This window comes from Cupressus sempervirens, chromosome 3 (genome assembly GCF_028749045.1).
Source record: "Cupressus sempervirens isolate cs-2001-9-10 chromosome 3, ASM2874904v1, whole genome shotgun sequence".
Classification (NCBI taxonomy): domain Eukaryota; kingdom Viridiplantae; phylum Streptophyta; class Pinopsida; order Cupressales; family Cupressaceae; genus Cupressus; species Cupressus sempervirens.
The window spans coordinates 260,899,769-260,914,627 of record NC_143120.1 but is presented as its reverse complement, the minus strand read 5'-3'; the positions used below and the strand labels follow the sequence as shown (position 1 = coordinate 260,914,627).

Below are 14,859 nucleotides of genomic sequence, written 5' to 3'. Positions count from 1 at the left end.
CAAATAATAAGAGTAACAAGTATCTCTTGAATCAAAATATAACAAGGTACAGATTGCAAACATGAGAGGCACTACACAATGACTACAATTTCTGTCTTGCATCCTTCTCTTCAATTCACAGCCATAAACACGACATCAATTAAAGCACAAAAAATTATTGTTAAAAGTCATTGTTTATGAATTTTTTAATTTTTTAATATAATTTTTTACTTTTCAAGTTTGGTTATACTTGTATTATTTTATTATAAACATAAATTTTTGTATCATGAATGATCCTTATAATATCTACCTACAAACATTTTACTTAACTAAAAATAGTATTTTTTAAAAACTATTTATTAAACTTATTATATATTATGGTTACTATGATATATTGTTAATTTTATTTATTTTAAATTATTATTTTTATGAACATTTAGATTTCTAGATTTTATTTATATTTTCAATTTAAATTTGAAATCATTTTAATTATTCATACCTATTTTGTGAAATTATAATAATAGAAAAGATTAATTAACTTTTAATTTTGAAATATTAAAAAATAATAATATCTTTACATTTAATAAATAAAAATTTAACCATTTAGATATCCCTAATCTGAAAAGACTATATGAACAAAATAAATCACAAGACCTCTAAAAATTGGGTTAAAAGGGTTGTGAAAGGATTTGAAAATATGATAAACTATAAAATGGCTAGCCTTAATAAAAGTTTTCTTTTGGTTTGTTATATTTATGAAAACATCTTTCCATGTGGAGTATTTTATTATTTAAGAGATGTGACAATCTATCCTAGGGTAACTATATTTTATATGCATGCTTAATTACGTCACCAAATTAGAATTTGATGAGCAACATTATATTACTTATGTTGTCCTGCAATATTAGAATTTGAGGAGCAATCTTAAAAAGTGAGCAGCAGACGAACAAAGAGGATTTCTCCTATCTTCTTGCTAGGGATAGTAGAGAATTGATTGTTGATTCGTAAAGATAGCTGATTTACTTCATATAAGAAACACCTTCAACATAATTATGGTGCGTTGAGTATAAAATGGAAGGTCATGCCAAGGTAAACTGTCTCATGACATTTGTCAAGTAATGGGACTTTCCATCAAGGAATGCCTTTATATTTTGAAGACAAGAAGCACAACTTTCTTCACTCAAGTGAAGAAATTAACCTGCCTGACTACACCTCCAAAACCACAAAAAAATAGCACTAATGCATCTCCTAGTGGGTACTTTACCTGACCGAGAAATAACAATGGGCAAAGAAGTAGAATCTAGTATGATGTCAAAGTAAGATCAAATACATTTTGATCAAATTTGTCGTTGAAAATGTAGCAAATGTGGTCATTTCACTAGGGAATGCTAGAATAATTAAAATAGAGGAATCTTGTGTAAATTTTGTGGTTTAGGTGATCACGAACACTGACTACCCATAGCAAAAAGGTATTAACATGTTGGACATAGAGGACCAAGATGAGGAATTTTTGACGATTACTTGATCACAAATGAAGAAGGTAATATATCTAGAGCTTTGTATGGAGAAGGAATGACTCTAGGAAGCCAAAGCAGAAGTAGAATAGGTCATGGTTATAGGAAAAAACACCTCCAATGGATCTAAGTACCTTATTTTGGTCAGAGTTGGAGAAGAACATTGCATGACAAATGCTGTAGACAACCATGCCAATCAAGGTGACAAACCTCCTTCAAACCATGACATAACTGAGAGTGGTAGTTACCAACATGGTTGGTGATGACCAAAGTTGGCAACAAAAATGCCCAAGTAAAGACATGATAGTAGAGTTGCTACCCAAGGGAAATAGTCATTGACCCAATGCCATTGACAATGAGCATAAAGGAGTTGACAATCAATTGAATGGAAATCATGGGGAAGAACTTGATTAACAACATTGTCAATGGAGGCTAGAGAGTCAATGTATTGCCCAAAGATACACGAAAATGCCTTGAGAAGCCAAACCTCTAGCCACCTACATTAATTTGTAGGTACCAATCAACATGTTATCAAGCCATTAGGAATGTTGAGGGCATCGAAGGTGATAATTAGGATGTAATAGTTCTTGTTGAACTTTGTGGTCTTTCTATTGTAGAAGAGAGTGTACAACATTGACTTGGCATCTTCAAGTTTAGAGTCAGAAGGAGGAAAATTTGGAATGGCAGAAGAAAGAAGGGTAAGTGAACTTAATGATGGTGTCCTAGACCTCCAACCTTACTTTGAGGATGAAACAAACTCTTTGAATGGGTCTTTTCATTGGCAAATGGAAGACTATTAGTTCGATTGTAACATGGTGCATGTCGAGGAAATTGAAGAAGGTGACAAAACTGCACCCTATTAGACATTTCTTGTTGAGCACGAAGAGTATGAGGGAGTAGCCATGATGGATGACATGCTAGTCCATCACTTTGAGCAGGACAAAGTGATTATGTACGAGGAGATGAGAATGAAGAAAGTGAACCTAGGAGATGAAGGCAACCCACAAACAATTATGGTTGGAGACGATTGGGACCTAGTGCTAAACATGGGATTGTTCAAAACCTTCATGAAGTACAAGGATACTTTTTCTTGGACCTACAAGGACCTCAAGGGAATGCCAATAGAGTATACATAGGATTTCTCTCATTCTGGGAGCACAACTTGTATGGAAGGGACCCTACAAGATGAATAAGGACTATGCTGCTAAAGCCCAAGAGGAGATAGAAAAAATGTTCGAAGCAGGCATAATCTTCAAGTTTGAGAGTAGTGAGTGGGTTTCTTAATTAGTCATCTCCCTAAAGTAGTGAGCAAATCTGAATATGCGTGTACATCGGAAGTTTGAATGAAGAACCAATCAAGGACCCATATCCAATTCCCTTCACCAACTCAATTCTCAAAGAGGTCACGAGGCACAAGATCTACTTGTTCATGGACAAATTCTTTAAGTATAACTAGATAATTATTGTGGAGGAGGACAAGTTGAAGCCTGAGTTTGGCTTAGAGGACAGGGTATATGCATGCTATTGGATGTCATTTGGTCTATGCAATGCTCCAACAACATTTCAAAAAATTATCTTACACATCTTTGATAAAATCTCGCGTGGTAACTTCAAAGTGGCCCTGTATGATTGGTTAGTCTACAATGACAAGGAGACCCATTTGAAGCACTCAAGGAATGCATGGAATGGTGTGAAGCAACATAATTGGTGTTGAATCCAAAGAAGTGTGGATTCTTGATACCAGAGGGAACACTATTGGGTCACATAGTTTGTAAAGCTGGACTAAAGATTGACCTTGACAAGATAAGAGTAATCATACAGATGCAAGCCCTTCAAAACATCATACAACTAAAGTAAATTTTGAGTCATGTCAGCTACTATAAGAAACTCATCGAAATTTTTGCTCAGATATCTTACCCATTGGACATACTAACAAGCAAAGACTAACCATGCACATGGGCTGAGGACCAAGAGAAGGTGTTCAACAAACTGAATGTACAATTAATTAGCTTACCAATCCTTGCATATTCAGACTGGAGTAAAGAGTTCAGTGTACATGTAGATGCATCGAATAATCGAAGCAACACTTGCACGAGTGTGAACCCAAGGACTGGACAATTGAATATTCTTCAGTAGCTGGTTGTTGTCAAAGGCAGAGAAGAAATGCGCAATGGCAAAGAGAGAAGCACACATGATGGTGCATTTGGTGCAGAAGTTCAGGTACTACTTGTTGGCTACACCATTCACATTCTATGTCATTCACTAGGCCCTATTATACTTGTTAAATGAGCCTGTCATTTAAGGTCGGGTGAGTAAGCGGCTTTTACTATTGCAAAACTGCACATTTACCATTATTTGTTCATCTAGGGAAAAGCCATGCCATTTCAAACCAATTGTCAAGAATGAAGTTGAGTTAACTTCCCGAGGGAGTGAATGAAGACTTCCCAGATTCCCATCCTTTTCAAATTGTAATGCTACCTCCATGGTATGAGAGACTGAATGGATACAAAATCATAAATGAAAGTGTTATAACACTGTGCATTTCTTACAACTGTATTCTCTTATTTGACATATGCACAATGTCACTTGATAACTGTGTGCAATCAAGGTTTTGCTCATTTCACACCTTTATACTCTCATTATATAATTGTCTGCATTTCTACAATTGTCTTACATCATGGGAAAAGTACAGCTGTATTTTGCCATTCACTACGCATACATTTTCATTCAATAGTTGTAAAGAATCATTCCGCAACTATAAATTTTCATTCCATGGTTGCCTGCATTTACATAATTCTCTTTGGTGAAAAGAATAAGAAATGTACATTGTCTTTTCATTTTCATTCTACAGCTGTATACAGTCATTCAGAAATTGTACACTCTAATTCTATAACTGTATGCAGCCCCTTTCAATAGATCTACATTTTCTTTTGACTGTTGTATGTAATCATATATTTTCTCTTTGTAATGTAGAGTTTGTTTTTGTTAAGAAAATTTAGACCATCAGAGGGAATGCACGAGTCTCCCATATACAGTTGAGGGACATTTTGTATGTCCCTAGCTGTCCTGGACATGACAAAACATCCAAGGGATATTAGGCCTCTGGATGGTGTCTTGGAAATGTGTCATTGATTTCCAGAGAGATGGGATGACTAGGGTACACCCTCTGCCATCCCACTGTCCTGAGGACACTGGGAGGGGTGAAGACACTGGTCAGGGGGGAGTAATGCATCTCATGTATTGTAGGTTTCTTTTTTTCAGCTTATTGGCTTGACGATGTGTATGCTTCAAGGTGCACGATAGTTGTTTGCTATAGAAGAGATTTTGCTTAATCACATTTAAAATAGTTTTAAAGTGACATTAAGCTACTCTACCCTTCTTTGAGCCTGCAAGTCCTTTCTGAAAAAAGGTGTATCAATTTTTATTGGTTTTTCGCTGAGTTTCTACAATGGGGGGACATGTAGATGAGGTTGTAGCGGCAGCAAATTTTTTGGGTCAAGATTTTGGGGATGGCTATTTGAATAACTTAAGAAAACTGAAAATACCTGAGATTTTAAAAAATTAAATGTGCTGGATATGCAATGATAATTGCCCTCTTTTATGTTTTTAGCATTTTTCTTTTCCTTAGAAAGTTGCCTATGTTTATTTTTATGCACCAAATTGTAGCAGGTTGTCCAGGTCTGGAAAATAGGACATCACCTGTAGGTCCACAATTCCTTGGAATGTCTAGGATATCATCTAGATCCCTAGGGACTCATTCCTGTGGATCATTGTTTTCCATTGCAAATATTCATATTTAATTGATGTATTAAACCCTATATTTGGACGGTATTGTATAACTTTGTGTGCTATGAAATTTTTTTCCCTTGCTTATCTGTTTGTTTAGCTTTCCAATGTTTTATTTGGAGGATTTTGATATAGGTGTTCTTGTCAATACCCTATGCCTACATTCACTCTAGGAAAAATTTCCATTTTTTGCAAGTACTTGGATTATTTCCTTAGTGCAGGTTCGCAGAATAACATGTACATTGTGCCAGGTCCTTGTTTCCATAAAAGTATAATTTTGTTCCATTTGTGCCAGGTCCTTCTATCCATAAAAGTTTAATTTTTTTAATGATATTTCCATTTGTTTAAATGACTTATATCCTGTAGTATGTACCCTGACAGGCACCATTTGGATACACAAGGAAGGACGTTTTGCTTATTGGTCTGGGGGTGACAATCCTTGGATTTGGTCTAAAATCTGGATTGGAGGTACCCTAAAAGTGCACAAACACTTATTGCTGGAGTATTTTGTGCTTCCAATTCTCACTTTTTCAGATTGCGTTGCACAAAATTGAACTCGCTAACTCTTCGGATGTCTTTTTAAATATTTTCTTGACAATATTTTTGGCTCATTTTGTGATTCAGTATGTTGGAGTAGATTCTCTTAAGGCAGGGAATGTTGTGCAACTGGTGCTGGTTCTTGGGCTCACTGTTGGTTGGATTTTAACATACATATTCAGGGTTTCAACAAAGGACATGACTTATGCCCAACAGCTCCGTGACTATGAAAATAAAGTATTGGAGGTATGTTGATTTATATCAGCTGATGGTTGCTATTATAACATGTTTCAGGGTTTCAACGAATAATATATTTTTGATTAATAACTTTTCTTTATTTTTCAGTCCATGGATTTATCATGGAGAGTTTACTTTGTAAATTTATATTAAAATACCTTATAAGATTGTCTCAAAGCCTTTAACAGTTCATCTTTTCTTAAGAATTTTGCCAAGTTCCACATTTAATTTGTTTGCTTAAATGAAGTGTAATTTGACAATAGGTAACCATTGTGTACTAGTATACAGGAGTCTGGTAAGAGTTCATACTATATTTGTTTTATCATAAGCAGTAATGAAGTGGGCATCAAATTGTATCCTAAATGCATGAACGTCTGAGTATTGAGGCTCTTCTCCTATAAAGATGAAGCAATGCCTTGTAGATATCCTCAAGCCGTGTTAGGGAATAGAAGTCTAATAATTTTAGGTTTTTATCTAAGCCCAAGGATTTATTTACTTCAAATTAAAGGGAAAGATTATAATCACATCAATGTTCCTGTACAAATATACCAAGATCATGAATTTGACTTTTATTTTTCACATTTGCTTTCATCTATGGTTGGTTCAGTTGGATTTTGTTAGGCAATACAATGTTATACCTCTGCGATTAAAGGTGTGAAAGAAGCATTGTTTTCTTGTTTGTACAGAAAGCTATTAAAAGGAAGCTTGTACTTCATCAGCTAATTTTGTTAAAACCCATTACTTTTCATCAACAACAGTGATGTCGTCAAGTATAATCAATAAGAATTGTTTGTCAATTATGTGTATTGAGACTCTTCACATTGCTTTTTCTTTTGGTTATATGGGGAAAATGATGTAGAGAAGTAATAACTATAAAGAGCAATACATAAGTTATAATATTGTCCAAAAAATTACAATTAATGGACCCACTGTTTAGCAGGAATATCTAGAAGCTAGGGAAGGCCAATACATACTCTATTTTTGGTACCTTGCATTTGGAGGGATGCTTGTGCTGATATAATAATTGAGGGCTGATTTACTCCAGGAAGACAGATTCCATGATTATTGTTAGGGTGTCTTTGTGAGCCCAGGATGTGCAGTTATGGGATTTTAGAGCCCGGTGAATGTCTTTGAGGAGGACCAACTTGCCAATGCCACCACCTGTTAAAGAGGAGAATGCTACGTGAAAAAGAGGCCCATTAGATTGGGCCTTCAAAAATGAATTCGGGGAGGTCATAGTTAGAGCATTGCTCGTTGCATTTATGGTAGTGTGCTTCCTTTCAACATTTTTAGATCACCTTATTAGTGATAGGTGGTGAATACCCTTTGCAATGTGCATCCTAATTATGCAATTCCTGGCTAGGAAAAGGTGCAAACTACCTTATTGACAAAGGAGTTAACTTTAGTAGAGACATCCTTACCTTATTGACAAAGGAGTTAACTTTAGTAGAGAAATCATTATGAGTGATCCAAGATACATGGTGGGAAACAAGTTTGTCCATTTCTAATAGATGGGAAGATTGCAAAATAGGACATGGACCAATGTTATAGCAGTGTCCTCTAAAGGGATGATATTCTTCAAGGTAGTGTGAGGGGCAAGTGCAAGATGCAAGTTTCATTGCCAATATTCTCATAGAATCCATTGAGATGGTGAGGCCTACAAATGTTGTCCAAATCATAAAAACAATGTTAAAAGTTGTAGGGAAGTTGGCTATATAGTGAAGGCCATATAAATCACATTTCTTGAACACCACGTGTAATCCACTCATTTATTTCAATCATGCAAATGATTGGCACACAAATTGACTGGATCAAATAAGTTTATGCCTAGGCTAAGGAGACTCAAATGTTTGTGATGAGTTGTTGAAAGTAATTTATTTTTAATTTTTTATAGTTGATACATGATGTGCATTTTTTGTGCCATTTTAGGTTGTCAAAACATAATTTGCATCTCATACAATCATCCCAACACAACTTACGAAGGCACCAGAGGCCTTGAGTGCTATGGTCATCAACACCTAGTGGAGCGTATGGAGGCAGACAAACATAGAATGCTCCCAAAAAATAAAAGCATGAATCCTAGATGACGGGTGGCAGGATTGCGTGGAATATGTTTTGAGTTTCCCCAATCACATCATGAGCCGGATTAGGTATGTTAATATTGATCACCCATTTTTTTATGATAGTGCGGTTACCGTGATGGAGAACATAAGAACAATAATAGAGGTAAAGGAACATGACCCAATGGATGCAATTTTCAAATGGATGCAATTTTCAAAGTTGTGGAAGAAATTATTGTTGACCATTGGAACAAGATGGCCACTCCCTTACATCTCTTAGCATTTGCATTGTCACCAAGGTTTTTTTTATAGTCAAGAGATACTTGCATTACCAAGGAGTGTGGTACCATTATACATATAGAGATGCAGAGGTTTCTACTAGCTACAAGGTTGCATTTAAAAAGATATACGATAATGATGAATTTTGAAATATTGTCTTGTGTGAGTTTGGCCAATTTGTATCTTTCAAATATCATGATACTTCCACTTAAGGCTCTATTTTATTGCAGCCTCTTGCAATTGAAATTCTCTCCCAAGTATGTATTTTTATTTTTCATTTTATCAAGTTTCATTTGATTATGATGATATCATATAAGAATATTTTATTTAATAATTTTCATTTTAACTTATTAAGTTTTGATTCTTGATATCTAAAATTAAATATAATGTTGTATACAAAATTTGCAAACCCAATACGTTGGAGTACATACTCCATCCACTCGATCAGATGCAATCATTTGGGTGCAAAAAAGAAAAGGATTTGGTCTACATAAACTCTAGCCTTCATCTATTATCACATAAGCAACTAGAACTCAACGAGGGTGTGAAAAGGAATTGGTCTCTAGCCCCCGATTGCAGTGAGTTGCTTGCCACAATTGTACAACTTGCCTAAGTCTTTATAGATGAAAATGAGGCATAGGCTTAGCTATTGCAAGTGACAATCTAATGGCTTGTGGTTTATATGAAGTTGAACTTGATCTTGACCTTGATGCCTTTGATGGAGATGAATACATTAGATATTAAATATGGTATCATTCTTCTTTTCATATTTACAACTTTGATGTTTCAACATGTACCCATAAATTTATATGTATACATGTATGAACAAATTTGTACTCGTACCCATCTCAAGGAAATATTTTTTATCGTAAATCAAATCCGAACTAACAACTTAGTTCTAGATGTATAAGGAACCTAAATTCAACCATGTTTCTTCGAATGCAGTTCTATTATCCACATTCTAAATAGATCTCCATTCCAAAACAAGAATTTCATGATCAATCAAAGAAATGGAACCAAGAGAGAGCAAAATCTAAATTGCTTTTGGAAACACATAACATTCGATGACATCATTGTCATTAGAGATGTAATGCACATTTTTTAATGTATCCTCCAAATAAAAAAAATGTGGAACTAGGATTCATAAATAGGAATGTCAATGAAGTGCATCTAGAAGACTACAATTTTCCAATCGCAAAAATTTAATGGAAGTTCTAAAAAAGCAACATTGAACTCTATAGTATCAACAGGTGATGATGGAGTAGGAGTCTTAATGCATGTCATTTGTTTACATTACTCATCTTTGAATGAAGGGTCAACACAATATGTCTTTTTTAGATTGTACATCCCAATTTTTGACCTAATTTAAAATATAGCCATTAAGGTTCACATGAAGTCAGTTGACAGTTAAATTTGTTATAATCCTGCGAAATGGTAAGATGGTTAGTCGTTACAATTTCATGTGAAGATAACATGCTAGTTGATTATTTATCACTAATTCATGGAATGGAAAAGACAGTTAGCCGTTATGATTATTTATGATTAAATAACTTGTAATGGTAATATAATTTAACTGCAGAGAATTTCCTTGTAGGAAGCACGTTGAAGAGGTGGAAGCATTGTTAGAAAAGAATTGGGCATAGTTGCATCACCATTACTGGGCAAAGGGGTATGACTCATGAATCACCATGGTTGAGGACCTAGCAATTTAAACATCAGGATACAATCGATAGAATCACATAAGCTATTAAATAAACAATTTAAAACATAAAATAATTTAATTAAAATATAATACATACCTCAAAGGATTTTAAATGATCTTTCACCTTATTATTATAATATATATCTATGTACGTACGCATAGATATAAAAATGAAGTGACACCATCATATTATTTTCTTATAATAAAATGATGCCACCTCACAAATATATCTACGTGTACATAGATAAATATAAACCATAATATTTATTTTTTCCGAATTATAACCTTCAATCTTCTTCCATCTTTTTATTCTTTTTCTTGTTTGAAAACTGATTTAGCATTTGGCATTTTTAGCCAAGATATTCTTTATGTTACAGAAGCCAAGGAGTCACATTATTTCTTTGTAATAGAAGTCGAGAGTGAGAGGCGGATATATATCTATTCTTTCATGCACCTGACTTCCATATGTTTTTCTAGCACCCAACTTTTATATCTTTTCAAGCGTCCGACATTTAGTTTTCTATGTTGAACGGTTCTTCCATATGTATCGCCAACTCTTGGCTCTTTTGTTCAAGTTTCGATAAGAAATTGTTCTTCTAGGTGGAGTGTCCTGTCCTTAGCATTGGTGAATTAAGAGGTTGAGGATTTGAAACTCTTGATTATGTAACAACACTTTGATAGTTGTTGCTTGTTCATGCTTTCTGTGATTGAAGAGCCATAAAAGAATTCACCTTTGTGGTCTCTGGGCATTCCCGTGCATTGATTGTATTTTTCTTGTCGAGCATGATTCTGTATTATGATAGTGATCACTCAGGTGTTATTCTGGTTTGAAGAGAGGGAGCCATCATTCAAGTTTTTCCGTAGACCTTCATTGTGGACATTTCCTCTGCGACTATCATTGGCAGAGTGTTGTTTGAATGATTGTTTTACTGTAGGTGTTTAGTGAATGCTTGTTGTGCTATTTCTGTCTTGAGATCATCGAGAATGTTGTGTGAAGATTATAGTTAGTATTCGTATCCTGATTCTCAAGGGTGTAGGATTCATTGTGTAATCAGAGCATTCTGAGATAACTTATCTGTGTTTACTATTCTATTTTATAGCTTAGAGGATTTATTTTTATTCTTTGTTGAAGAACTTTGTAAAAGGATCTGACCTTTTTCCTTTTCGAGTGATAATTTTGGTGTGACTGGGATTCCCTCTAATTGGAGAGTTTTCCCAGGATAAAGTTCTTGTGTTCTTCAATCTCAAGAACACATTCTTCAAATCACAGATTGTGATAAGCTGGAGAATATATATATATATATATATATATATATATATATATATCATAGTTACGGGACTCGTACTCGCCTCTGACTCAGAAAGTCAAAATTCGACTTGGCTAGAACTCAGCAAGGACTCGAAAAATGAAAAAACCCATGAAGTTCAAAGATTTTTAAGGATTTAACGATTTTCAAAATTAATGTACACTGAAAAAAAAACACCTTCCAGAAATTTTTATCTTTTTAAATTTTGAAAAAAAAAATTCAAATTTAAAAATAATTTTTTTTTTTTTTTTGGAGAGTCCTGGGCTCAGGACTAGGCGAGTCCACATGGACTCTGCCAGGACTCGGTTGAGTCAGAGTCCAGAGGCCATTTGTTTCGAGAAGGTTGCCTCTGCCTCGGATTCACAGAGTCTTGTTACATTGAAAAATATATATATATATATATATATATTATTCATGATTCAGTTTAGAATCAACAGACATAGCTGAATTGCTTTGAGATTCCGAACACCTAGGACTCATCGGCTTTATAGCCATAGAAAAGGTGAAGAGGTGAGATAGAATTTGCAATAACATAAAACAGAATCAGATGTGGCATAACAATGTTTGTCATTTTTAAAAAGAATCATTTAATAGCTCATGCTTGATCATGTTTATTGTATTCTCTTGCTGTCAAGTTGAGTGGTGTGATTAGATACCAGGATGCTTAGTGGATGACAGGGTGTTCCATGTCTATTCTGGGTAGGGAGTGCCTTTCTCGTTAGAGATTGTGTGGAGATAAGTTATGGTTTGACATTGGGTGGCTAAGCTCCAGACAATGTTTCCCCTCTTCACAAAATGTCGGACGTGCACCAGATAAAGGCAAGTTATGCATTCAAACATTTGTTGGAAATAGGTATTTTTACTTTTATGATGTATGTTCAAGTAGAAGGTAAGATTAATTGAGTTGTATCATCATTACAATTATTTCTTTAAATGAAAGTAACTCTTATTGTCAATATAATTGGCAATTGGTTAGATCGGTTGATCTAATTGAATGTGAAATATATTTATTTGTGAGAGAGATTATTTGATGGATTGTTAATTCAGTCTTCATTTATAAGAATAATGATTATGAGCATATTTTTTAATCTTATGTTATTGCCACAGTTAAGCAATCGGAAGGAAAGAAATGATTCAGTGGTATTGACGCCCCAAATGATAGAGTGGTATCTAATGCCCTAAATGATCCAATGGTAATTGATGCCCTAATTGATACAGTGGTATCTAAAATAGTGGTATCTGATGCCCTAAATGATCCAATGCTAATTAAAGCCCTAAATGATATAGTGGTATTTGATGCTCTAAATGATCCAATGGTAATCAATGCCCTTATTGATACAGTGGTATGTGATGCCCTAAATGATATAGTGGTATTTAATAGTAATCGTCATTTGATTTTGATATAGTGGTATTTGATGGTAATCATCAATTTATCCTAAGCGATATTGGTGGACTAATCTGGGTGATTGCACAAGCATCCCTACAATGATTTCTTGATTCAAATTCCATGGTATGTAGATTTTAATTTCCATAGTAAATTTATTGATGGTGTTTTTAGATGTTTGTTATAAGTTTTCCATTTAAGTAATTGCAACTGTTAATCTCATTCACATGAACATAACTGATATAACTGTCTTCCTATGAAATTGAAGTAATAACTGTATTTCTTTGAGTATGTTAGTTGTTAATTAAGACTTGGAAAAAGTGTATGTTACATATGGTATCAGAGCGTTGGGTTTAAGGTTGAAACTTTGGGCTCAACACTGCTTTTACTAAGAATGTAATGTTGAAAATAATTTATTTTACATAACTGGATATTATAATCAAGCTGGAAAAATCACACCGGGAAATCATCCAAGAAAGCCGGAGAGGGCTGAGATGATGGTGTGGTGCATGTGAAATGGACAGATGGATAAACTGCAATATCATAAAGATGAAACAAAACTAAGAAATAATATGATTGGCATGTCGAGCGGTGGTGATCGGGTTGTTCATCTGCCCATTTAAATCCTTGGCCAAGGTAGTTTAAAGACATGCTTGCCATCTTTTGATCACAAGAATTGTCGGCGGTGCTAGTTAATAAGGCAAGACTCACCTATTACTGAGCGGACATTCTAAACACCAACATGCTCAGGTGGCAGGACCAAAATGGTACATGTGCCTTATCCCAAGAGGGAGGGCCATTCTCAATAGAGAATGAGAAGATTAAACGAGGTCCAAATGCCAAGGCTTGCGCAATACAAACCAGCTCCTATAATCTTGATGAGATGTTATCTAAAACCCTGATGATGGCTAAATATTTCTTTTCAGTTGAATTTTCCCAACATTTATTTTATGCAATTATATTCATGTTCTTATGAAATGGTAGTAATATTTTGTTATCTATTTTGAACTTGAACTGAAGGAAAAACAAAACAAAATTGTGAACTATGATTTTGAATGATAATCCTTTCAAATGTTGATTAAACAACAAGGTCATTTTGTGCTCTAGTATGGAGTAAACACACTTGCATAATTGAAACTATCAACGCTTATTTATAGATGTAAACTTTTCCTTGAAACAGTTACACTGACAAAATGGGCATGAAAGCCTAGGTCACACAAATGGAAAAGATAAACTTCCAAATATTTACAGGTGAATGATGAGCTACTCGATAAGAACCCTATGTAAATTTGTTTATGATGCTTAGGGAAATAACAAGACATACTGAGTTATATTGTTTATACTGAGTTATATTTGTTTATATTGTTTAGAGATAAAGTATATTTCTGATGAAATGTTATGGTGATAAGATGGGCAAGAAGGCCGAGGTTACATAAATGGAAAAACATGGATTCACTAACCTTTTTTAGGTGATCTGTTAGTTTGCAAGGATGATCTACTCATTAATGAGTGCCATATGCCAGATGGTATGTATAAGTGACTTAAATTATATGATCGAGACCTTGCTAGTTGAAGAATTCCAATTTTCAATACATATCTTACTCTCTGTTATTGAGCCCTGAAAATTCTCCTAAATGAAGATATCAATATGGGAATCGAACTAATGATATGGTGAGTGTCTACATGAGTATGACAGGAATATGAAATAGAATATCCTACAACATGATCAACTCAAGTGATGCTGAGATGACCACAAGTACGGTAAGTGAACTCAGGTGAGTGTGTGTTTAATTTTATAATATCATGCAAGCAACTTTCTGGAAGTATTGAAGTAAAAATACACCTTGAAGTTTTGATCATGGTTTAGATTTTGATCCAATTATGAAAAGAAATGATATCATGATACTATATACATCTTGTATTTGGAATATTCTTTTAGTGTCTAAAATTGCAGAGATCATCGAGGACAATGAAACACAAAGGGGAATGATACATTATATTCCAATTTTAAATGCTTATTTATAATGTTCGTTACAATTTCAAGTTCATCAAGGACGATGAAACACAAGGGGAA

General features: G+C 34.3%; 1 protein-coding gene across 1 annotated transcript in view; it reads left to right on the top strand.

Moving 5' to 3' along the window:
- Positions 1–14,859, top strand: part of LOC149565890 (uncharacterized) — a 56,372-nt gene that overhangs the window by 14,639 nt on the left and 26,874 nt on the right. Inside the window, exons 2-3 of the mRNA XM_089819363.1 lie at positions 5,661–5,747; positions 5,904–6,062. Of these exons, the coding sequence (XP_089675489.1) occupies positions 5,661–5,747; positions 5,904–6,062 (246 nt within the window). The remainder of the gene's footprint in view (positions 1–5,660; positions 5,748–5,903; positions 6,063–14,859) is intronic.